The following is a 22,991-nucleotide window of genomic DNA, read 5'->3' as shown; positions in this document are numbered from 1 at the left end:
CAAACATGTATCACTCATTCCACGAACACACTTTTGGTGCCAGCCTCCAGGAGTCCACAAGAATGTGAACTGGTTCCTTCCCCTTCTATGTCCCCATCTAATGAAGGAACAGACACCTGACACAGACCATAGCCACACACAGGGCAATAACTGCTACAATCAGGATAAATACAGGTCTTTGGGGGACCACACAGGAGCCCAGCCCTCATTCTTGGGCAGTCAGGACAAATTCTTAGAGAAGGTGATATCTAGGAGAGAAAGAGTGAAAGTCAAGGGCCAGGTGCACGGGAGGAGGAAGGAAAAAAGGAGGAGGGTGTCCCAGGCCTGGGGAACTAAGCCAAGTGCAAAGTTCTGAGAGGAGCGTGCCCAGTGGGCATCGTGACTTCATCAAGAGAAGGTGGCCTCCAACAGGTGACACAGGGGTGGACTACAAAGAAAACAGAAATCTATATCGGGGTATCAGGATTCTTCCCCCAAGGGCAATAGAGAAACTCACTGCCCTGAACAAGTAGGGTGCAGAATGCCACAGAGATGCTTCTTTGACTAAAGTGGAAAAGGGCTTTACACGCGTTGGTCTGGACTGAATGCCCATCGATTATCCATCCACATTAAGGAATGGGGTGGGAGTGATGTGTTATGGGGACTGCCTGGTTCCCACAGGGAATAAGCCCTGCTCTCACTATCCCTGTCCTTGGCCCAGAATGCCTCTCCCCCATTCTCCACCTGGCCACCTCCTACTCATCCTGTTAAGCCCCAATTCAAATGCCCCACGTCTGGGAAGTTGTCCCTGACCCCAGGGAGTTGGCTGCTCTGGGGATCCATGGCATCTTGTGCAGCAGTTTCTATTTCAGTCCCTGCCATGTTTCTGGCTCCCCTGTCTCTGCCCATCCCTCACCTGTCAGGGAACATTCCAGTTCCAAATTCAGCTCCTGTTCCTTATTCCATAGACACGCACAGACACACGGAGGCACTGTGTCCCACATCTCTACCCCAAGCCAGCCGACTCCTGCCTCCTTAGTCTCCAGCTGGTGTTCCACATGGACTCTTCATCGACTATCTGCACGTGTCCCCGGATGTTGGAGTGGGCACCTTAAATGCTTACACATGTCTGGTCTGAACCCCCACCCCACCCCGCCCCCTGGATCCGCTCCTCCTCCAGGAGCCAGTTCTGCTCTCATCTGCACGAGCTCAGTCATCAGCACCTGTTGCTTCTCGTTCATAATATCTCTCATCGTTTTAGTGTTTTTTAAAAAATATTTTATTTTTGGGGCGCCTGGGTGGCTCAGTCGGTTGGGCGTCCGACTTCAGCCAGGTCACGATCTCGCAGTCCGGGAGTTCGAGCCCCGCGTCGGGCTCTGGGCTGATGGCTCAGAGCCTGGAGCCTGTTTCCGATTCTGTGTCTCCCTCTCTCTCTGCCCCTCCCCCACTTGCGCTCTCCTCCTCTCTCTCAAAAATAAATAAACATTAAAAAAAAAAAAAAGTCTCTCGAATGCCTTTGACTCTTCTCTCCAGGCCAGCAGGCCCTGCTGTTGTTCAGACGGTCAAGGTCTCTCCTAGACACCACTTCCAGCCGTCTTCCATGCTCCTACAAGCTCTGCCCATGCGTCAAGAACGCTCTCAGCTCGGACTTCTCCCAGGAAATCCAGATCACGTGGGCAATGGCCCACTTGTCCTCCTCGTGGGGGTGTTCAATGGGCAACTCAAAATTAACAGATCCAAACCCCAAATCTTGATGTAGCCCCGCCCCCAACCTACCCCTCCTCCACTTCTTTCCCCACCTTTACAAGAGGTCACACCACCTTTCCAGGTGTTCGGGTCAAAAACCTTGACTCCAATCATCCTGGATCCCTCTCTCTCTCTCTCCATAGGCTCTACCCTTAAAATATATGCAGAATAAGACCACTTGTCACCCCCGTCACCCGGATACCTTTGGCCCAGCCACCTACATGACTGCGAGCACTTCCTAAATGACGTCCCTGCTTCCTCTCCAAACCCCTTCACGGTCTACAGGCACAGACTTAGGATGGTTCAGTTTATGATTTTTCGACTCTCCGATGGTGTGAAAGTGATAGGCGTTCAGTGGAAACCATACTTCAGATTTCGAATTTGGATCTTTTCCCAGGCTGGCGATTTGAGGCGCGATCCTCTCTCGTGATGCTGGGTCCTGGCAGCCACGGCACCCCGCCAGCCACGCAATCAGGAGGGTGAACAACCTATGCGCAGACAACCTTCCTGTGCCCAGACAGCCATTCTGCTTCTCACTGTCTGTACAGCATTCAGTAGATCCCCTGACACAGTCAACACTTTATTATAAAATAGGCTTCGCGTTAGATTTGCCCGACTGCCGGCTCGTGTAAGTGTTCTGAGCACGTTTAAGGTCGGCCAGGCTAAGCTATGATGTTCGGGAGGCTAGGTGTATTACATGCATTTTTCCACTTACGGTATTTTTGATTTACAGTGGGTTTATTGTGACGTTACTACACTAAGTCGAAGAAGATGGGTATTTTCCACCCAGCAAACGGAGCAATTCTGTTAAAGCCAGAGACGGATCATGGCTCTCCTCATGTCCCTTATCTGCTCCTATGGCTCCCGTCCGGGTCAGAGTAAAAGCCACAGGAAGTGGTCACTTACAAGCCTCCTCCTCTTGACTTCTCTGACTTCTCCTCCTCTGAGATCTTCCTCCAGGCATCCACACCTCCTTACTATTTCTCTGACATGCTGGGCATGCTCCGTGCTCATGGTCATTACACTGGACCCTCTTCCAGAATGCTCTTCCCCCAGAGACCTATATGGCTCACTCCCGCCCCTCCTTCAGATATTTTCTCAAATGCCACCTTCTCAGCAAGGCCGTCCTTGACCATCAAATTTAAAATTGGAAACCGAGAGTGCCTGGCCGGCTCAGTTGGCGGAGTGTGCAACTCTTGATTCTCAGGGTTGTGAGTTTGAGCCCCACGTTGGGTATGGAGGTTACATAAAAATAAAATAAATAAAGTAGGGGTCCCTGGGTGGCTCAGTCCATTAAGCGTTTGACCCTTGATTTCGGCTCAGGTCATGGTCTCACGGTTTGTGGAATTGAGCCCCGTGTCGGCCTCTGCACTGACAGCATGGAGCCTGCTTGGGATTCTCTCTTCCTCTCTCTCTGCCCCTGCCCTGCTCTCTCTCTCTCTCTCCCTCTCAAAATAAATAAACATTAAAAATAAAGAAATACATGGATAGATCGATAAAATTGGAAACTCACCTCAAACCCAGCACCCCCTCCCCCTACTTCCCTACTTTGCCTTCTCCATGGTACATTATCGCCACCATGGATGGTACTGGTTTGTTTCTCATCTCTTTCCTTTCCTAGACAAGGACTGCCTGAGGGCAAGGATTTTGTCTGTTTTGTTTTCTGCCACGTCTCCAAGATCTAGCACAGTCAGTCCATAGTAGATGTTCAGTTAATTTTGATTAACGGAGTGAAAGTCAGACCCTTGATCACCTCTCTCTTGTCTGCACAATAAAGTTCAACATTCAAGGCCTCCCTCACTGGCCTCACCTCTTACTCATGCACACCCTCTCACCTGAGAGCCAAAGCAGGCTCCTCACGTTCTCCGAACACTCCCCAGCCTCACCCCAGTGTCTCTGGACACACTCCTTCTGTCCTGAATGCCTGCACCTCTCCCTGCAACAATCCTACTCCTCCAACACCCCAACTCCAATGTCACTGCCTCTGGGAAGCCACCCTGGGTCCCTCACATACTGAAACCATTGTCTGTCTCTCCCACTACATTACATCTTAAGCGCAAAGCAGTGGCTGGAGCATGGCATCCTAGGTAATGTTTGATAAATGAATCAACGATTAAATGAGCGTAAGACTGATATCTGAAAGGCAGAGTTTAAGGTGAAGGGCACACATCCATTCTTTATTCATTTTTCATGCTGCCATTTAATTTTTTTTTAATGTTTATTTCTTTTTAAGAGAGAGAGAGAGACAGAGCGCAAGCAGGGGAGGGGAAGAGAGAGAGAGAGAGAGACACAGAATTTGAAGTAGGCTCCAGGCTCTGAACTGTCAGCACAGAGCTTGACGTGGAGCTCGAACTCACAAACCGTGAGATCATGACCTGAGCCGAAATCCGATGCTTAACCGACTGAGCCACCCAGGTGCCCCTTTCATGCTGCCATTTAAAATGCACCTCAGTAAGTGATGCTTAGCGTGACACTGGGGCTCTCTGAGGACATAAGCTGTGTCTCCCCCTCCTGCCCTCTCTCCACGGGGCCAGACACTGGGCTCTGGGGGTGCACCCACGACCCAGTCCACCAGTTCACCCAGCACACAGGAAAGCACTCTGGACCAGGAGCCAGGTAGCGCCTTCCCTGCCACTGGTTCCCTGTAACCCTGGGCAAGTGCCTGTAGCAGGTGAGTCCCGTTGAATGGGGGGGCACCACCAATGCTTGCTCTGTGGGGCGCCCAAAGCTGAGGTCTGGACAACTGGGAAGGGTGTGGCCGCCTCTCATGCCAGGCTGCGTCTAAGCTAGTCTCGGGCCAGATTTCCAGGGAAGGAGAGATGGCTGGAACAGTGTCTGTAGCCTGTCTGCCAGCCAGCTAACCTGTGCCCACAGTCTGGGAGAAGCGCCAGGACCAGACACACAGGGCAGCAGGGGGCTGGCCCAGCTCCAGAGCAACACCTTGGCAGCCCTGGGGAAAGGAAGAGGGAGTGTTTGGCTTGAGGTCAAGAAGGTCTGGGCCAGGGCACAGAGGGGACAGCTGGAGGGAGGGTGTTATATGGCTGCTGTCTCAACAAGATGCTGGCAAGGACCAGAAAAGGAGCATCTGCTACTGACTAGCCCCCATCCACTACCCCTCTACATACAGCTAAGCTTTCCATTAGTGTCAGAGTGAGCCGGGCCCCAGGCTTAAATGCCCCCCCCCCCCTGGTATATAGGAAATAGAATCTTGGGGGGGGGGGGGAGCAGGCTTTAACTTAGATTTCCTTTCCCCAAAGACAGAAGGGTTCCTGCGTCCTGCTGGGGGCGGAAACTAAAGGAAAAGAAGTGGTCACCCTGCATCAGACCAGTGAACTGAGAAATCCCAGGGAAAGAGGGGCCAGAGCCTGAGTCTGGATGAAGTGTTGGGGGAAAGTGGGAAGGGTAGGGGCTCAGAGGCTGGAACTCTGGAGGAGGCTTTTGGGGGAGGAGGTTTTCGGAGGGGAGTGCTAGAAGTTCCAAGGCCATAAAATCGAGGGGGTTCCAACCTCCAGCAAATCCCCAAGGAGGTGAGGAGCTCTGGGGGTGACGATCCAGGGTCCAGAACGACGGCTGGGCTGCTGAGCGGCTGAGTGCCGAGAGGGTTGGGGTAGGGGAGGGAGCAGGGGCTCTGGAGCCCCATCCCAGGCAGGGATCACGCGGGGTGGGGAACACAGGCGCAAGAAGTCCCAGGGTTTCGACCCCACTGCGCTGGGCGTGGGCCGGCGGCTGGGCGGGGCCGGGCTGGGGGCTGGGCCGGGGTCCCGGGGGCCGGGGCGGGGCCGGGCTGGCGCTGCGCAGCCGCGGGGCGGCCGCCGCGCATGCGGGGCTCACACGGCTGCAGCCGGCGCCGCTGCCACTCCCGGGAGCATGAAGGACCGAACCCAGGAGCTCCGCACGGTGAGTCCGGCCCCAGCGCGTCGCCGCTCGCCGCTCGCCGCCCGCGCCCGGCGCGCCGCCCGCTCCCCGCCCGGCCTCGGCGGCCACCCGGCGACAGCCCCTGCGTCCCCGACCCGGCGGGAAGGAGCGGTGCGGAGCCGAGGACCGCGACCCCCCTCCGGGTCCCGCCCCTCGGACCCACTCGGGGTCACGGGCTCGCGTGAGCTCGGCGCCATGGGCCCGCGGGCTGGCGGCCGGAGCCCGGGATCCTGGATAAACTTTTCGGCGCCCCCTTGTTTTGAGGGGTCGGAGGGCTATTATCGGATACCGGTGGCGGGACAGAGGGCTGACCTCTCCCGTAGCCCGCGCGGAGCAGGTCCCGTCTCTGTCCCCACACTGTGCCTCATCACCGACCCTCCTGTCCCCCGCACTGGTAGAGACAGACGGCGGGACCGCAGCGGGAAGGGGGCCGGGGGCGGTCCCCTGCTCAGAGCCCAGCTGCGGGGCGCTGCGGAAACCGGGCCGCCGGGTGGGGCTGGGCTCTTCGGGCGGGCGCTGTCCCGCGGGCCGCCCCCGTCACCTGTAGCTCCCATCACCTGTGGCTCCCCATCCCGGTCACGCTCGGGGTCTGCTGCCCGCCCAGGTCCCAGAGGGGTCAGATTCGCCCCCCATCCTCCGGTCCACCTTCCTAGCCCCCGAGCAACCCCGACCCCGGTGGTGTTTTCAGACCCTTCCCGGGTTCCTGGTCTGGTTCCAACCTGAACCTGTCTATTTTTCCACCTGTGTCTCGGGGGGCCCCCGGGGTGTGGCTCCCGGGGCGGGGTTCGTGGGGAGTAAGAGGATGCGCAAAGGTTCTGACCAGAGCCCACCCTTTCCCAGCCCTGACCCAGAGCCCTGCCGCCTGTTTCTCATGCACCCCCCTCCCCAGCCTCCCGTGGCCGCTGACGTTTACCAGGGCATTCTCACCTTTGCCCTTAGAGATGGCAAGCCTGGGGGCCCCGCGGGAGCAGTGAAGGAAGTGAAGTCTGCCTGTGGGGAGGGGGACATGAGGACTCTAGACCAGGCTGACCCTTGTCTGATCCCCTAGTTGACCACCCTGCTGGCTGGCAGGTGCCCTTCCCGTACCACTGATCTAGGGTGGGGGGGCCCGCTAGCTCGGTGGCCCCTCAGAGCCCTCCCCCTGCTGCCCCACCTGGAGCCAGAGACATAGGTCCTCTCATAGGGAAAGTTTCAAGTGTGCTTTGGGCTTTTGATCTCATGGCCTGCCCTCTCTGTCCAGAGGCTCCCCGCGTTTGTGCCCCGTCTCCCCCATTATACCAGTCCTGTGTCCTGGGCAGCGCGGAGCTGCGACCTGTACCATCCTGCCTCTATCCCCCCCCCTGGCTCTGGCTACCGGCCCCACCCTCCCATCAGACCTTTTATTCCTGGCCAAGTGCCCGGCCCCTAGGGTAAACCCCACGAGGTTTCAAAGGAAGAAGATGGTCCCTCATGTCATATATGATGTCTAAACACTTCCCCCGCCAGCCCTTGCGGTTGCCCTCAAGCTTCCTGTGCTACGTTGAGTCAGAAAGAATGTTATCTTGGCAACGTATGTCCACGTGGTGCATTTGCTGATGTTTGGGTGCCTGGTGGGTCAGACGAGAGTATATGTGGGAACCAAGTGGTCAGGGAAACGCAGTCCTTTCCAGGTGACAGGATCTGTGGCTCATCAGCCTTCATCCCCTCTGATAAAGGGGAAACTGAGACACAAGAGAGCCTAGTCCCGAAGATAGACTTAGGCCTGGCTGGGCGGGGAACCACCAGGAGAGCTAGGGTTGTAGGGAGGTTGAACCCAGGTGTTTGGCTCCGGTACGTGTCTCTGTGACCCCTCACCCCCACCCCCCACCCCCATATACACATAAACACTAGCCAGCGTGGTCCCCTAGAGGGTGAGGCTTGGCTTCTCTGTGAATTGAGGGGGGCTTCCTCTCTAGACCCCACCCCTCAGGCAGTCAGAACCCATGGAGGTTTGCTGTATCCACTGCTGGGTGGCCCTGCCCATTGGGCGTCTCTTGCAACCTCCAGGAGCCCACACTGTGTGGGGTGAACAGGTAGTCTGTGGGGGGCTGTCGTTTCCCACAAGTCCCCCTCCGGGCCTTGAGTTCCCAGCTATATAGCGGAGATGAGACACCTAGAACCCAGTTTCTCAGGGCAAGGGGTAGTCACAGGTCTCCTGAGTCGCCTCCGTATTTCGGGGAGACCTTGAACCCCAGGAGCCAGAATTTTCAGATTAGAATCCCCAGGACCCAAGAGGCCGGTACTGGCTGGGCTGGACAGAGGTGGTGCTCGGGACAGTGACTTGCACCACCACCAGCCCTCCCTCCCTTCTCCCCCCTCCTCCTTCCCCACCCAACGCCACCACATTTGGAAGGAAGGCAAATGGAGCTTATTTATAAAAGTCACACTTGGGGAAGGAGCTGGCGCATTTCCTCAGCGCTCTGCAGGCCAGGCCCGGCCCTCCAGCCTCTCCCCTCACTCATAAGGCTGATTCTCTAGTTGTGCAGACAGACCGAAGGGATCGTTGGGGGCCCTCCGAGATCAAAAGGGCAACCCAAGGGCCTAAGAGGGGCAAAGACTAGCCCAGGGGCACACAGCCAGAGAGACTTGGGGCGAAGTGTCCCTGGGCAGCCGCACCTGGCACGCAGCTGCCTCCTTCCCCCAATTCAGAGGCCTCTCTGGTTTTCTTTCTGAGAACCAGAAGTTCTCAGACCTACCCCTCCCCGAGCCCAGGACGGTGTTTATCTTTGTCCGGAGTCGTGTGCGACACAGGAGGCCTGCTGCAGAAGCCAGAGGATGGAGAGGAGGGAGTGTTGGGGCAGCCAGACCGTGGGAGAAGAGAACTTGGGGTGGCCCAGAAAGAGGAGTTGGATTTAGATGGGGGGAGGAAAGGTGGTCCCAAAGGAGAGACCCGCATGAGTCAAGGCAGAGAGGTTGGAATGCCCAACCGACAGTGGTAGGTGGTCTGACGCCTGCTCACTGGAGCAGCAGGGGCAGGCCCGGAAGGGAAAACCCCGTGGGCCCCTCTGTCCCCCAGTTCCCCTTTTCTCTCTCATTGCCGGGAAGAGACAGGGTGCCCTAGGCAACACCAGGCAGGTTCTTGCCTTAACCTCTCTGTGCCCATTTCACCCATACAGTGGAGCGAGTGGGATCCGCCTTGCAGAGTGGAAGAAATGGGGATGTAAGAGTAGGCCTCCTTCCCTCCTCTGACCTCCTTGGGGTGCAGCGAATTTGGGCACATTTTCATCTGGGGTGCAGCCGGAACGACCTCCAGGGACTGTCTAGTCCAACCTCCCCTTTCACAGATTGGAAAGCTGAGGTCTGGAAGGGGCCAGGGTGTTATCTAAGGTCACACCGTGTGTTGGAGGGTGCCGGGCAGAGGCCAACTCATCTCCTGGGGCTGAGGCTGCCTCCTGGAGCTGCCCTGGGGGCCTGCTAAGGGGCAGGGATCTGGTGAAGGGCACACACAGGATGCAGAGAGGGGGAAGGGATCAGATGCGGGGAGCCCTTCTTTACTGGGGATGGAGCTTGGCCTCGCATACCCCTGACTCAGCTCTGGGTCTGTCCGCTCTGGTGGTATTGACTTTGATTTGTCATTAAAAAGGAGGGGGGGAATATAGTCCTCGAGGCAGACAACAGCGACTCCTGCTCAGGAGGAATGAATCAGCCCTGCTGGCTGGCCTCCCACTCTCCATCCCTGGGGACAGGCCTGGAGGCTGCCTGGCCTCCGAGGCTCTTGGAAGAATCACTTTTGTTTCCAGGAAGGTATCCTGGAATCCTGGAGCCTCTGCCAGGAGAGACCACCAGGGCTGTCTGGCCTCCACTAGAAGGTTGGGGCTTCTCCCAAGTGCGGCTTTCATTCCTGGTTGCTTGGGCCAGAGCCTATGGAGAGGAGTAAGACCAGACCAGTGGTTCTCAACCCCTGGAGGGGGGGGGGGGGGCGGGGGGGGGGCGCGGAGCTTTTTAAAAACAGCCTCCCCAGCCCCACCCCCTGAAAGTCCAATTCAATCTCTCTAGGATAGAGTCCTGGAAGCTGGTGGGGGTTTTTTAAGCCCCCAAGGAATTATGGTCCTGGAACAGGGTTGAGAACCATGGAGGGATGAACAAAAAAACATCATGACAAGTAAAATATTGGTTGGATGTGAGAAGAAAAGGAAGAATGTGAATGTACCCCGGTTTCTGATTTGAGGGTGCTCGGGAATGGGGGCTCAAGAGAAAGAGGTGGAACCTCGTCTGGGCCAGATGGCAGGTAGGGTACATCACAGGATGCCTGGGTGGGTTTTTTCTAAAGATGTTTGCAGCTTCCAGCTTGTGACCACTCCAGGCTCCAGCTGCCACCTCCAGCTGCCACTGGGGACCCTCAAGTCTCCAGTCTAGTCCAGCCCTCTTTCTGGAGCTGTGACTGTCACTCGCAGAAGGCTGGCAGATTTCTAAGGGAGCTGGGGCCCTCATGATTTAAAACTATCTGGGTGGCCCCTGTGTGCGTGTAGGTGATGTCTGCCCTGACCATCCCCAGACACTAGGAGATAGCACACCAGCCTACTTCCTACTTCCTTTTGGGTCAGGAGCGTGTCTGGGTTTGGGGCTTGTCATTTACTCAGCGTCCCATGAGACCTGACCTCAGTCTTAGTTAACCTGGAGGATGTCTCTAGAAAGGTGCCACAGGGCACCGGCCTAGATGTGGATGAGGTTGCGGGGGGGGGGGGGGGGGGGGCAGCAAAATCATGAGCCATCAGATTCTCACAAAGTGGAATAAGGATCTGAACAAATGAATAAATGAAACGGAAAAAAAAGTCCTTCGCTTGAGCCTAAAATCCAACCAAGTAGACAGTGGTGGGGAAGGGCTTGGGGTTTTCCTGGGCAGGAAGTGCTATATGATCACTGATGCGATCATATATCGTATATCATACTGATTTCTGGTTGCATTAACAGAGGTAGACCACATAAAAAGAGGGAGGGGATGGGTCAGCTCATTGGTACCATTCAGACCACAATCAGCAGCAAATTCAGTCTGTATCATGTACTGCAGGAGAAGATAGAGGCTGAACCAAGTAAGTCTGGGGCAAGGACTGCAACTTCGGGCCCTAGGAAGGATCTGAGGGGAAGGGAATAGCCAACATGAGTAGAAAAACCCAGAGAAGATGCTGATGCTGTCTTTAGATCTCTAGCAAGTCCAGCCCAAGGAGAGGGCACCAACAGGTTCTTTATGGCCTAGGGCCAAACTGTACAGGAAAGGGACAATTGGGGCAGCCCAAGATGGGCAGAGCTGCCCAGGAAAGGTAGTAAGCTCACCATCACAGGAGGTATGCAAGCTGAGTCTGGAAGCTGAGGCCAAGGTGGTTTTTTCAGGTCCCTCAGGGCCTGAGAGACTGTGGTTGTGGTTCCAGCAGAGAAGGGAATAGTGCAGGGGGAAGCAGAGGAACAAGATAGTGACCCTGGGGAGCTGGGGAAGGCTTCTGGAAGGAGGCAGCATCCAAGGATGAGGGCAGTGAACGCCAGCTTCATGGAATCGGCATTCCAGGCAGAGGGAATTGCATGGGGAAAGGGAAGACAGTTGGGTGGGTCATCGAAGCAGGGAAATGGTTATAGGTGGGGCGTGCTGGGTCCAGTTTTAGGCTGCAGCAGCGAGGTGATGAAGGGTGGTGGGCGAAAAGTCCCGAGAGGAAGAAGTGCTGAGACTTGGTAAGGAAGGGGTCCCCATGGAGAATCCCCTCAGGGTTTTGCTTGGAGCCACCACTGGTGTGACCAAGGCTGTGAAGTCAGGCCCTAAGCCCTCCAACCAGCTTTGGGGGCTAATCTGAACGCCGCCTTCAGGACAGACCCCAACCTGGGGGCCCCCACCAGGCCCTGGCCCCAGGTGTCCCCTTCCTCAGCTCTGCCCTCATTGACACAGGGCCTGGAGGAGAGCGTGGGCATCTTTCCTGCCAACCCTGTGCTGGAGAAACTACCTGAGGCCAGGCTTCTTCAGTCTTCTGGGGAGGCTGTGGAGGGAGCAGGTCAAAGCTCCTGGATGCATGGAGAAGATACGTCCTCAGTTTACAGATGGGCAAGCCGAGGCCCGGGGAGAGCCATCAGCCCAGATCCCAGGGGCCTCTGGCAGCGACTCTCATCCTTGGAAACTCTGATGCCCTTGTCTTTGGCCCCCGCCAGTCATTACTCTTTCTGGGAGCGGAGCTGGAAAATTCTCCTCAGTCCTCTCCTGTCCACCCTTGTCCCTCTCTAGACACCAAAAAGACAGGGCTGGGTGCTGAATGGCAGGCACTCCTAGGGCCACCTCCCAAGCTGGCAGCCTGCCCTGAAGGGGGACCTGGGCTCCTCCAGACTGCACTCTGCCTCAGTTTCCCTAGGGAGTGCTCTTCCAGCTTAGCTCCCGGGCCTGGCAAGGCCCAAAAGTGTAGAAATGGCTCCTAGATTTTCTTTGTCTATAGGTGGGCTCGGTTGGGGGGAGGGGGCCACCTGGTAGCAGCCACAGACACTTGTGGGAGCGAGGATTTATTTTAGCTGCTGGGGGAGGAGGTGTGATCTCTTGATGAGAGGGGCCTGTCAGAGCCGCCTCCAGGAAGCTCCCAACCAACCCCGTCTCCTGGTTGGTCCCACTCCGGTGGGGCAGTAGGACCCCGAGAGCCCCAGGGGCACAGCCCTTTACAGAACATGCTGTGCTTTCCCACCCTTTCTCTGCCCTCTGTCCCTGCGGCCGGGCATCGCTGTCCCCATTGCAAACAGGAGCAGACAGACCCAGAGGGCAGGTCCCTCAGTCAGCCCCTGCTGGGTGCAGAACCTGGGTCCCTCCCCAGCAGGCTAGCTGGGCCCAGCCCTCTGGGTCCCTCAGCTTCACCGACCCTCGACCTCCACCTGCCCCTGTCCTTGGCTCTGACCCTGATGTAAGAGAGATTGAGGTGAACGCCGGTGCTGAGCCAGCTCATGCCTGCCCTGTGGGGTGCTAAGATATGAGATGTGACCAAGCCTGAGATCCCCAGTCCAGGGCGAGGCCGGTCCTGCCCCTGGGCATCCTGGCTTTGGCTGTGGAGACGGACTTGCCCTTGCCAACGGAGTGGGCTGCCCCTGGCGACTGCAGGTGCCTAAGGCGGACAGGAACGAGCACGGCCAGTGCACTGGGAAGTCAGAGGTGTAATTACCCCGCCCCCCAGGGTGGGGGGCTTCTATACAGCTGCTCTCAGGGTGGTGGGGTGCGGCTGCACCTGTAGCTGGGGCCTAGGGCAGCCCCTGAGCCAAGTGACATGACTGGTCTTGCCAGGCCCACCTCTGAGCCTGGAGGGAAAGAGGATCGAGGTCTGATGTCAAGAATGACAAGAAGAGGGGCGCCGGGGTGGCTCAGTCGGTTAAGCGTCTAACTTCAGCTCAGGTCACGATCTCACAGTTCATGGGTTCGAGCTCCGTGCCAGTCTCTCTGCTATCAGTGTGGAGCCCACTTTGGACCCTCTATCTCCCTTTCCCTCTGTCCCTCCTCCGCTGGCACTCTCCCTCTCTCTCAAAAATCAATAAACATTAAAAAAAAATTTTTTTTAATTAAAAGGAAAAAAAAGAATGACAAGGAGAGAACAGAGTTCACAGAGCCCCGTGCAGGCAGTGTGTCTCAGGCCTGCCTGAGGGGCTGTGGGACGGCCTCTTTCTGAGTCATCCTACCTTTTTAGAGGCAGGTGTTGTTGGCACCTGGGCCTCCCCTTCCCGGGTGCCCCTAAGAAAGGGAACTTGGGAACTTTGGGCCCCGTCTTAATTAAAACCTTCAGGCCCAGAAAGGAGAGAAGAATGGCTTCCAGGCAGCCTGTCTCAGGCCAGGTCTGTGAGTTGGGGCCACTGGCCAGGGGACCCAGCCTTCCCAGCAGTGCCCTAGGGTGAGGGGCCTACTGGGAGGACCCCAGTCCTGTGGGGAAGGGGCAGGCAGCTGGGTAAAGGAAGGAATCCCCGGCCTAGAGGTGGAGACCCGGTCCGGTCACCAATTCGACAGGCCAGGCCTCTCTCCTTATGCTGGGTCCCCCGGGGTCCTCCAGGCCTCACTGTGGCCGGGAGCCGAGGGCACAGCCGGACCTCGTCCCTGCCAAGATGACGGAGGGCGGTGGTCAGGGCCCTGGAGCTGAGCTGCTGAGTATAGATGCGGGGCAGTTTGTGGCCCCAGGTCCAGCGGGCCCCAGTGGGCCCACCACAGGTCCGCTCATGTGTCCACACCCCTGTGCAGGCCAAGGACAGCGATGATGATGACGATGTCACTGTCACCGTGGACCGAGATGGCTTCATGGATGAGTTCTTTGAACAGGTGGGAGCCAGCACACCCCACCTCCTTGGGCAGACCTCCAAGGCAGAGCTCAGGGCGGGGGGGGGGGGGCCCACATCCGTCCTCTGAGTCAGGCCCAGGGCCCTTACACCAAATAACAGAGCCATTCTGAGGGAGAATAGACTGAAGCTCAGAGGGGAGCAGAGTTTAGGATTGGACTCGCCCACTCCTCCCCATCCCGTTCTAGAAGGATAGTTGGAGTCCCTGCCCCCACTGCCCCCCTCCCCCCTGCCCCGCCTCCCGAAGCCTGGTCCAGCCTCTCCCTGAACCTGACCGCCAGCCCCAGTCTGGGCCAGCCCCGGGCCCACGAGCCCCCTCCCTGGATCTCCCCCTGCCTGCCTGGCCCTGGTGCACAGGTGGAGGAGATCCGTGGCTTCATTGACAAGATCTCGGAGAACGTGGAGGAGGTGAAGCGGAAGCACAGTGCCATCCTGGCCTCCCCCAACCCTGACGAGAGTGAGTGTGGAGGACTGAGGGGCGGGTTTGGGGCCTCCAGGAAGGCGCTGCTGCCCGGGAGGGGCTCCCGGAACCCCAGCACCCTCACCGTTGGTCGGCAGAGGGGTACCTTGGCGTGGCCGGGACGGGGAGGGCCCCTGTGGAAAGCTCGGGAAACACAGTTGGCCCAGGCGTGGGGCGGGGTTCAGCGCCCGGGTCCCACGCGGACTTGTGCGGAGTGGGGCGGCCATCCTGGGGCCTGGGTGGCATCGGGCGCCAGCCTCACCCTCTCCAGGTAAGCTGGGTAGGTGGGTGCTGCCCAGCTCCAAAGGAAGCCTCCCCGCCCAGCCCCTCCCCTTCCCGAGCCTCCCGGGGGAGCAGATGGCGGTGCCGAGGCTCAGCGCCGTGGGAGGGCAAGCCGGCCGAGCGGGAGGAGCTTCCGGAAAGAGCTGGCAGCCACTGGTACCCCGGGGCTGGGCATTATCAGGATTCCAGGAAGTCACCTTTCTCCCTCTGCACAAGGAGCCTCTGTGTGTCTGCATTCCGCTCTGTCCCCAGACAGGTCCTCCTGACCCTGCCGTCACAGTTGTGGGGAGGTGCTGATCGCTGCACTGCCCTGTGTGGGGCTGGCGGCATGCGGGCCCCAGATTCCTTCCCCTCGGCCCCAGGGAGTCCGCGACAGGGCTGGGGTCCCGGCCCGCGACCTGGACAGTTGACTGTGCATATATGCACACAGCTTCTGTCTGCTCATCTCCTCCCTCACCTCTCCAGCCCTTTTGGGAGGCACCAGCCCACGGGGCCCCAAGAATGCAAAGGGGAGGCTCCCATCCCTGGGTGGGCCAGGCGAAGTGCTCAGGGCTGGGTTTCTGTGTCCTCGACAGCAGTGCGTCTCCATCCATAGGCCCTCAGCCCTGGTTCCACTGGTGTCCTCAAGCGCCCAGAAGACATCTCTCCACAGCCCCAAAGAGTGCTTGAACGTGAGACCAGTGCCAGGCCCTTGGGAAGCAAAATGAGTCCGCTGGGAGCCAGGAGACTGTGCTGGGAATGGGTGGGAAGGAGAGAGGGGTCACCCGGGGCAGGGCACACGTTCGGTGTGGCCGTCATGCATTGGCCCTCTCCCCAGCGGTTTGTCTGGGAAGGCAGCTGTGACATGGTGGGTTTTAGTGCGCATGTGTGTCTGAGTCCGTGTGTGCCCCTCCTGATGAGAGGGGGCTGCCGGTGAGAACAGAGTACTTGAAAGAGCTGGGGCATTGGCCTGTCACCCGCTGGAAGACGGGGAGAGTGTGGGGCAACGGAGATGCCAGTCCGTTTCTCTTGGCTCCCCTGTGCCCCCTTCCACACAAGGTCTCCCCGAGTCCTACAGTCGGTAGCGACCCGCTAGGAATTGCCACCGTGAGCTGAGCAGTCAGGACCAGCCAGCGGTCACTGATGTGGGCTCACGGGCCATTCCTCGTGGGGAGGGGACTCCTTCTAGGGCAGAGGGCGCCGTTAACAAGGAGTGACTGGGAAAGATGGCAGTGAGCGGGGGGCTTGCCCAGGCCGAGGCTTGCTCCGTCTCCCCTGGGCGCGGCCATCCGGGCCGGGCTATTTTGGGTCTGAGCAAAAGCGGCTGAGACGTCAGAGCAGCTGGTAACTAAGTTTCCTTTGTTTGAACGAACGAGGCGCCCTCCTCCGCTCCTCGAAGCCCCCCACCTCATGATGCACTTGGTAGGCACCCCCCCATCAACCGCTCTAAGCCCCTCCCAACCCCTTACAGGAGAGGCCCCAGCCCCAGAGGAAAACAGACGGTGGATAAGAAAGGCTCCGCCAGGAGCTCAGTCCTGGTTTCTCCAGGAAGTAGAGCCCTGGGGTCGCCCTGAGGCTGGGGCGCTGTCCGGAGCCGTTGCTGCATCACCCCACGGGAGAGCAGCCCCCTGGCCCCCCTTGGCCGGCCAGCCCTTCGCTGGGGGGCGAGCAAGCTGAGTACCCCTATGGCCTCTACCAGCTTTAGAGAGATGGTTCCAGTTGGAACAAGGGCCCGAGAAACACTAGGTCACGGCCTTCCCCCAACTTCCCCGTCTTAGGCCCAGCCATCTGCTGCTTCACGGCCAACTGTGGGCCGAGGCCCACCTCTTTGAGGCGCTTCTCCGCCAGCTCCCATCCAGGCCAGGTGCCTCACGCCCCCGTCTACCCGCCGGGCTCAGCACCTGGGAAGGGGGGACTCTAGCAGAACAAGGTCTACCCCACCCAAGGTGCTTGCTTCGGCCTCTCTGGCCCCTGGCTCTGTCACCCCCTTGGCTGGATGCTTCCCCCCTGCGCCAGAGCTACCAGGTAGCGCTAGGTGAGCCCGCTCCCCCCACCTTCGACTCAGGCAGGCATCAAGTAAATGTCCCCCAGCGCCAACTCCAGCATTGCCAGCTGCTCCACAATTATTTCTGCCTTAAATTTAGACCCATCTGTTATCTGCAGGGGGTGGGAGAGCCAGCAAAGGAGGAAGGGAGGCTCCTCGGAAGGCAGCACAGAGGGAGCTAGGCGATAGCTGGTGTGGCCCCCGCCCAGGATCGGAGGGGCAGGCAGAGCCTTAGCCGGGGGAAGGGGGAAGACCCAGGACCCAGGCTCTGCCCAGAGCCCCCCCCCCCCCCCCGGGCCCCCTGGGCCAGAGGCTGCGCCTGAACGGCAGGCAGCAGGGGAACCCCAGGTGTCTACCCTGTACCCCTTCTGCCTCCCCAGAGACGAAGGAGGAACTGGAGGAGCTCATGTCTGACATCAAGAAGACAGCAAACAAAGTTCGCTCCAAGTTAAAGAGTGAGTCTGGGCTCCAGGCCTTGCCTGGGAGGTGGAGGGGCCCTCTGGACCCGCTTCCCGTGTGTAGCCGTGGGGGTTCACTAACTCTGAAGGGTACATTGGGTCTTGCTTTCCTTTATGAGGGTGCCATCATGCGCTCATTCCCTCAATTGCTGCCTGGCAAGGCTTGTTTGTGCCAGGCTCTGGGCTGGGCCTGGGGATGCAGGGGCCTGAGGCTTCACTGAGGGAGTGCTCCCCTCTGAGCATTGTCCCCCACTGCAGCTAAAGAGGGTTCAGGGAGTGGCCAGCGCCACAGATGTGCCCACCCCACAAATGCACAGGACTGGGGGCCGTGTGCTCTGCAGGTTGTGGCCACCAGGCCCTCCCTACTCTGGGCATGGCCCCTTGTTAGGCGCACAGGAGGCAGGGTGGGCCTGAGCCACCAGGCCTAGCGCATAGCGGGCATTCACACTCATAGCGTGGCGTGCACTTGAGGCCTCACAAATGGGCCGCATGTATGCACACACCGAAGCGTGCATCATGCGAATGGGCCCTTGTTACCCCCCACCCCCATCAGTCCCGCGCTCCCTCCTCCTCTGCTTCCCATGTGACCCCACTTAAAGACCACAGGAGATCCTCTCTAGGGGAGGAGGTCCTGAGCCAGATCCTGGGCATGTGGGTCAGGGGGATGGGCAGTGGCGAGGGAGACAGGCTATGGCTCAGCAGCCATTCGTTCCCCCAGGCATTGAGCAGAGCATCGAGCAGGAGGAAGGCCTCAACCGCTCATCCGCAGACCTGAGGATCCGAAAGACACAGGTGCCCCAGGCAGGCCTCAGGGTGGGCAGGCGGGCGCTTGAGGCTCTGGTGTTGGGTGGGGCCGGGCCTGACACCTGCACCCCCACCTCGGATCCCCAGCACTCCACGCTGTCCCGCAAGTTCGTGGAGGTCATGTCCGAGTACAACGCCACGCAGTCCGACTACCGGGAGCGCTGCAAGGGCCGCATCCAGAGGCAGCTGGAGATCAGTGAGCTGGCGGGGCGGGGCCAGGGCTTGGGGGCGGGGCCGGGGCCAGGGCCGCCGCCCATCTGCGGGGTGTGCAGGACTCGGTGTGACCCCTCCTCGCAGCTGGCCGGACCACGACCAGTGAGGAGCTGGAGGACATGCTGGAGAGCGGAAACCCGGCCATCTTTGCCTCCGGGGTGAGTGGGCACCACACCCCTCCCACCGGGCCCCCAGGTGTGCTGGGACAGGGCAGTATTTGGACACAGCCACCTTTTGAGCCTCAGAGAAGGCGGAGTCCCAGAGAGGAAAAGGGACCAGGCTGAGGCCACATAAACATTAGTGGCGGAGGTAGAATTAAGACCCATGTCTCCCGGGTCCTCCCAGTTAGGTCCACTTCCTTGCTTCTCCTGTCCATTTGCCAGCTAGGGGTGCCTTCCACTATCCTCTGGGCCTTTTTCCTTTCCTGGGGAACACGGTGCCCTTGGCCGTCTCTCCATTCAGGTGAAGCTTGAGCAGGGGGGCTTTCTGAAGGAGGTGGCCCACGGGGTGGAAGGCGGCTTGGGGACGTGGCTTCCAGGAGGAGAGAAGGGAGAGGCAGTTACCCTCTCTGGGAGGCAGAACAGAAGGAGAGGGGAAGAGAGAAAAGCAGTTCAAGGCCTGGGTCCTTGGGACAGTCAACTTGGGCTGTACAAGACTGGTGACAAGAACTACCACTTAGTTACCGTGTGGCAGGCACAGGCGGGGAGTGTTATTAGCCCCGTATTAAGGAGGAGAAATCCATCTCAGAGAAGTCAGGTAACGGCTAGTAAGAACCAAGCAGGAAGTGGGAGAATGCTGTGGCTGAGGAGGGAGCCACTGCCCATCCCAGCTGCCTTTGCCCTTGGCCTGCTGTCCTGGCCCCGGTCCCCATCCCTGCCCCCTTCAGCAGGCCCCTGGGTCCCAGCCCACTGCTCCCACCCCCTAGATCATCATGGACTCCAGCATCTCAAAGCAGGCTCTGAGCGAGATCGAGACGCGGCACAGTGAGATCATCAAGCTGGAGAACAGCATCCGTGAGCTGCACGACATGTTCATGGACATGGCCATGCTTGTGGAGAGCCAGGTGAGTACCAAGGGCCCCACTGCCCTCCGCCCCCCAGCCCACAGCAGCACCCAGGGCTGCACTAACCCCGACCCTTTCTGCCTGACACGCTGCCCTGCCCGGGAGGGACCGAGTCTCCAGGTAACTAACCGCCTGCTGTTGAAACTGCCTCCAGGGCCGTGCCCACCTAAAGGACCCTGTCCTCTGCATGGCTCTGCTACCGGGACCCAGTGCTGCATGGCTCTGCTTGGCCCTCCAGGACCCCAGGCCCTGCATGGCCCTCTACCCAGCCTTGTCCCATCGTATTCATCAGCTGTTTGTCACATGGACACAGCGGACGGCCACTTTTCAAGGAACTGGAAATATAGCAGTGACCAGGACAGCTGAGGGCCTGCTTCCCGGAGCTAATGTCTGTTGGGTGAAAGGGCAGCATAAGTATATGACAGATGGAATGTTCTCCAGTTGTGCCAGGTGCTCAGATGTTAGGAGGCAGTGTGAATGAGCGGTGATTCTCCAACTTGAAAGTGCCCGAGAATCACTTGGAGGGCTTGTAAGTTTCCTGGTTCCCGTTCCCAGAGATTGGTAGGTCAAGGTGGGAGCCTGTACGTTTGCTTTTTTTTTCAAGTTAATTTTTTTTTTTTAATTTTTTTTTTTCAACGTTTATTTATTTTTGGGACAGAGAGAGACAGAGCATGAACGGGGGAGGGGCAGAGAGAGAGGGAGACACAGAGTCGGAAACAGGCTCCAGGCTCTGAGCCATCAGCCCAGAGCCCGACGCGGGGCTCGAACTCACGGACCGTGAGATCGTGACCTGGCTGAAGTCGGACGCTTAACCGACTGCGCCACCCAGGCGCCCCTCAAGTTAATTTTGAGAGGGAGAGAGAGAATCTCGAACAGGCTCCATGCTGTCGGCACAGAGCCCGACATGGGGCTCGACCTCACTGGGGGATCGTGACCTGAGCCGAAATCAAGGGTCGGCCGCCCTAACGACTGAGCCACCCAGGCGCCCCGGAATTTGCATTTCTAACAGTTTCAAGGGCGATGCCGATGCTGCCAGTCTGAGGGCCACACCTGGGGTAACGGTAAGAGTCCCTGAGGTGGCCACTTTGGACGGGGTGGTCAGGGAAGACTTCTCTGTGGAGGTGGCATTTGAGCTCTGAAGACTTCCCGGGGTCACAGTGAAGAGCTGGCCCAGGCAGAGGGACCAGCAGCAGAACTGTCCTGAGACTGGCAAGAGCCGGGCTCTCGGAGGAGGAGGCCATGCAGTTGGAGCTCAGGGGCGGCAGGGAGGAGGCAGAAGGTGGTGCTGGACGCCTGGATTCTCTTCTAGATGGAGGGTCTTCAGTGTGGGCGTGGTGTGGGCAGAGTTAGGAAGCAGGGAGGCCACGAGGAGGCTGCTGCCACCGGCGGCTGAGAGACCGTAGCTGTATGGACGCCAGTGGGAGCAGCGGACTCGGAGAGAGCAGTCGTGTGTCACAAAGCGGCTGCTGGGGGTCTCAGGCAGCGCTGTGGTCTCCAGGGGGCTGCGTGGGACTGGATTACGGGGCCCAGAAGGGCTATGGGAGGGGGCGAGGAGTCTTGAATGTTGAAGACTGAAGACAGAGCTGGATAGAACCACTGTGCCTGCGGAGGACGGAGTGGGACACCGTCCAGACCGCCTGCTCCCGCCCCGGCCTCCCTCTGCCGCGCTCCAGGCCCCAGCTCGGCGCCCTCTGCATGGCCCCCATGCCCTTGGCTGAGACCGCATGGCCAGTTCCCTCCCCCAGGATGACTGCTCTGCAGGGAGAGGAGGGAGCTGCCCCGGGGTGCCTGGCCTGAGGGGCACAGGTGAGAGGCTGTACCCCATCCTCACACCCCCACTTTCCTTTCTCTGACTTCAGGGTGCCGCCCCAAAGTCCTGCCCTGAGGGGGGCCCTGCTGGAGCTTGAGTGCCCTGGCCCTGCAGGGGGAGATGATTGACAGGATTGAGTACAACGTGGAACATTCGGTGGACTACGTGGAGAGAGCGGTGTCTGACACCAAGAAGGCTGTCAAGTACCAGAGCAAAGCACGCCGGGTCAGTAGCCTCCCTGCCCCCTCCCATGAGGGCCCCGGGACCACGGTAGATCCCTCCCCACTCTGCCTTGACCGCTTGCCCCCACCTCGGAGCTGAGCAGAGCCCCCATCCTGAGGCCTTCAGCTCTTGGTGTCACCGCCTCTGGGCTGCACCTTCCCCAGCCCTCGTCGCCACCCCCCTCAGAGCTCTGACCCAAGCCCTTGGCCTCCCTCCCTCGTCTGAGGCTGCTCCTTTGTGCCTCTCCGGTGCAGAAGAAGATCATGATCATCATCTGCTGCGTGGTCCTGGGCATCGTCATCGCCTCCACCTTCGGAGGCATCTTCGGATAGAAACCACCCCACCCGCCACCCCGCTCGGGATGGTCTGCCCTCAGGAGGCCCCTTGGCTGCTGCTGCCTTCTGGCTCGGAGCCCCTTCCTCCCCGCCCCGTACTGCTCCTTTCTCTGCCGCAGGGCCCTCCGTCCCCACCCCGAGCCGTCGTGTGCATGATCTCTGTGACCGTGTGTGTGTGTCTGTACGGGGAGCCAGCGGGGAGCCGGGCTGGGAAACAGCCAGTGGGGTGGGGCAGGTCAGCAAGGCACAGACTCAGGCCCTGGCCCAGGCCGCCTCACCCTTCCCAGGTAGTGCCACCCAGGGTAGCCATATTCCCCCCTCCCCCTTCCCCTGCCTTCACGAATTCCACTCCAGCCTGGGGTCTGCCCTCTCCTGGGACCGAGGCTCGCTCTGGACCCCAACCTTGCCTCCTCCTGACTGGCCCATCTGCCCTGACCTCTGTCCTCTCCAGCTGTCCCCCTAAGCCGAGCCCCCTGAGGGGTGGGGACCAGCTGGCCACATGGTGCTGCTTTTCAGGTTAGGGGAGGGGTGGCCCTGAGAGACAGCCCAGCTCTAAGCCTCTAACAGCTGATCACTGCCAGGGAGGCTCAGGGTGCTGTGGCCAGGTGGCTTCTGGCTGTGTCGAGACCAGGCTCCCTCCCCTGCCTAGGGGCAGAGTCCAGCGGGTCTTGGCTGCCTCATCCTCCCTTCCCGCAATCCTGCAACCCCAGGAGCAACCCCTTTGGGCTGTGCCTGGCCCCAGGTAACATTCCACAAGAGACTGTCCGGTGCCTGGTTTCCAGCCACCCTTCCAGCCAGGGAGGCAGATCGGGCCCGTCAGTTCTCTGCCATAAGCTGAAGCCTGCACCCTGGGCCAGCCACTCTCCCCGGCAGGCCTCAGTCAGGTCCTCAAGCCATTGTGTTGCATGTTTGGGACAGTGGTTCCTGCTCTCGTGCTCTGGGAAGTCAGGTGTCCCTTCAGGCCTGCAATCGCGTCCTGCCCTTGCTGTTCCCCAGTGATGTGCCACGTGGGTGTCTGGTGTCTAGGATGCAGTATTCAGCAGCCAGCCAGGGAGGAGTACCTCCCTCCTCCCCATCTCGGGGCTTCTCAAGTCAGAAACGTGCCCCCACCCAAGCCCCCCTCTTCCTCGTTGACAGGCAGGGAGTGTGCATGCGAGTGCATGCAGTAGGGGATGGGGCCGCATCCGTGCCCCGCCTTCCCTCAGCTCTGCTCCTGCCCAGTGACTGTGACCACTGTCCGTGCTGCCTTCTTTAACAGCAACTTCCCTTCCTCCACCCCTTCACCAAAGGTCTTGGTACAACCAGCTGCCCCTTTTGTGAAATTTTTATGTAGAATAAACATTTGTATCTGTACCGTGTCTCTGCCCTAGGTTTCTTACTGTCATGAGGTCACAG

The 22,991-nt window shown here is 59.3% G+C and overlaps 1 protein-coding gene across 4 annotated transcripts; it reads left to right on the top strand.

The window, feature by feature from the left end:
- Nucleotides 1-5,527: 5,527 nt before the first annotated feature.
- On the top strand, nucleotides 5,528-22,949 carry STX1A (syntaxin 1A). 4 transcript variants are annotated; one of them, XM_023247028.2, is made up of 10 exons: nucleotides 5,528-5,622; nucleotides 13,832-13,909; nucleotides 14,284-14,383; nucleotides 17,072-17,146; nucleotides 17,868-17,941; nucleotides 18,041-18,149; nucleotides 18,251-18,324; nucleotides 19,092-19,229; nucleotides 21,154-21,264; nucleotides 21,516-22,949. In XM_023247028.2, the coding sequence occupies exons 1-10, from the start codon at nucleotides 5,593-5,595 to the stop codon at nucleotides 21,591-21,593; spliced, it is 867 nt and encodes a 288-aa protein (XP_023102796.1). In that variant the 5' UTR covers nucleotides 5,528-5,592; the 3' UTR covers nucleotides 21,594-22,949. The 4 variants fall into 4 exon arrangements, 3 of the variants coding, with proteins under 3 accessions (XP_023102796.1, XP_023102795.1, XP_044903274.1); XR_006590887.1 differs by having other exon boundaries at nucleotides 21,089-21,264; nucleotides 21,516-21,554; XM_023247027.2 differs by lacking the exons at nucleotides 21,154-21,264; nucleotides 21,516-22,949 and adding an exon at nucleotides 19,384-19,898.
- Nucleotides 22,950-22,991: the final 42 nt, after the last annotated feature.

Source organism: Felis catus, chromosome E3 (genome assembly GCF_018350175.1).
Source record: "Felis catus isolate Fca126 chromosome E3, F.catus_Fca126_mat1.0, whole genome shotgun sequence".
NCBI classification, from domain to species: domain Eukaryota; kingdom Metazoa; phylum Chordata; class Mammalia; order Carnivora; family Felidae; genus Felis; species Felis catus.
Note: the sequence above shows the minus strand (reverse complement) of the source record. Positions and strands in the feature narration are given on the sequence as shown.

What these genes read in the sequence shown, in the direction of transcription:
- STX1A (XM_023247027.2), top strand. Translation starts at nt 5,593, where the DNA reads ATGAAGGACCGAACCCAGGAGCTCCGCACG. An exon ending in CGGCCATCTTTGCCTCCGGG is followed by an intron (nt 18,325 to 19,091) that starts GTGAGTGGGCAC and finishes CCCACCCCCTAG; the next exon opens with ATCATCATGGACTCCAGCAT. An exon ending in CCATGCTTGTGGAGAGCCAG is followed by an intron (nt 19,230 to 19,383) that starts GTGAGTACCAAG and finishes AACTGCCTCCAG; the next exon opens with GGCCGTGCCCACCTAAAGGA.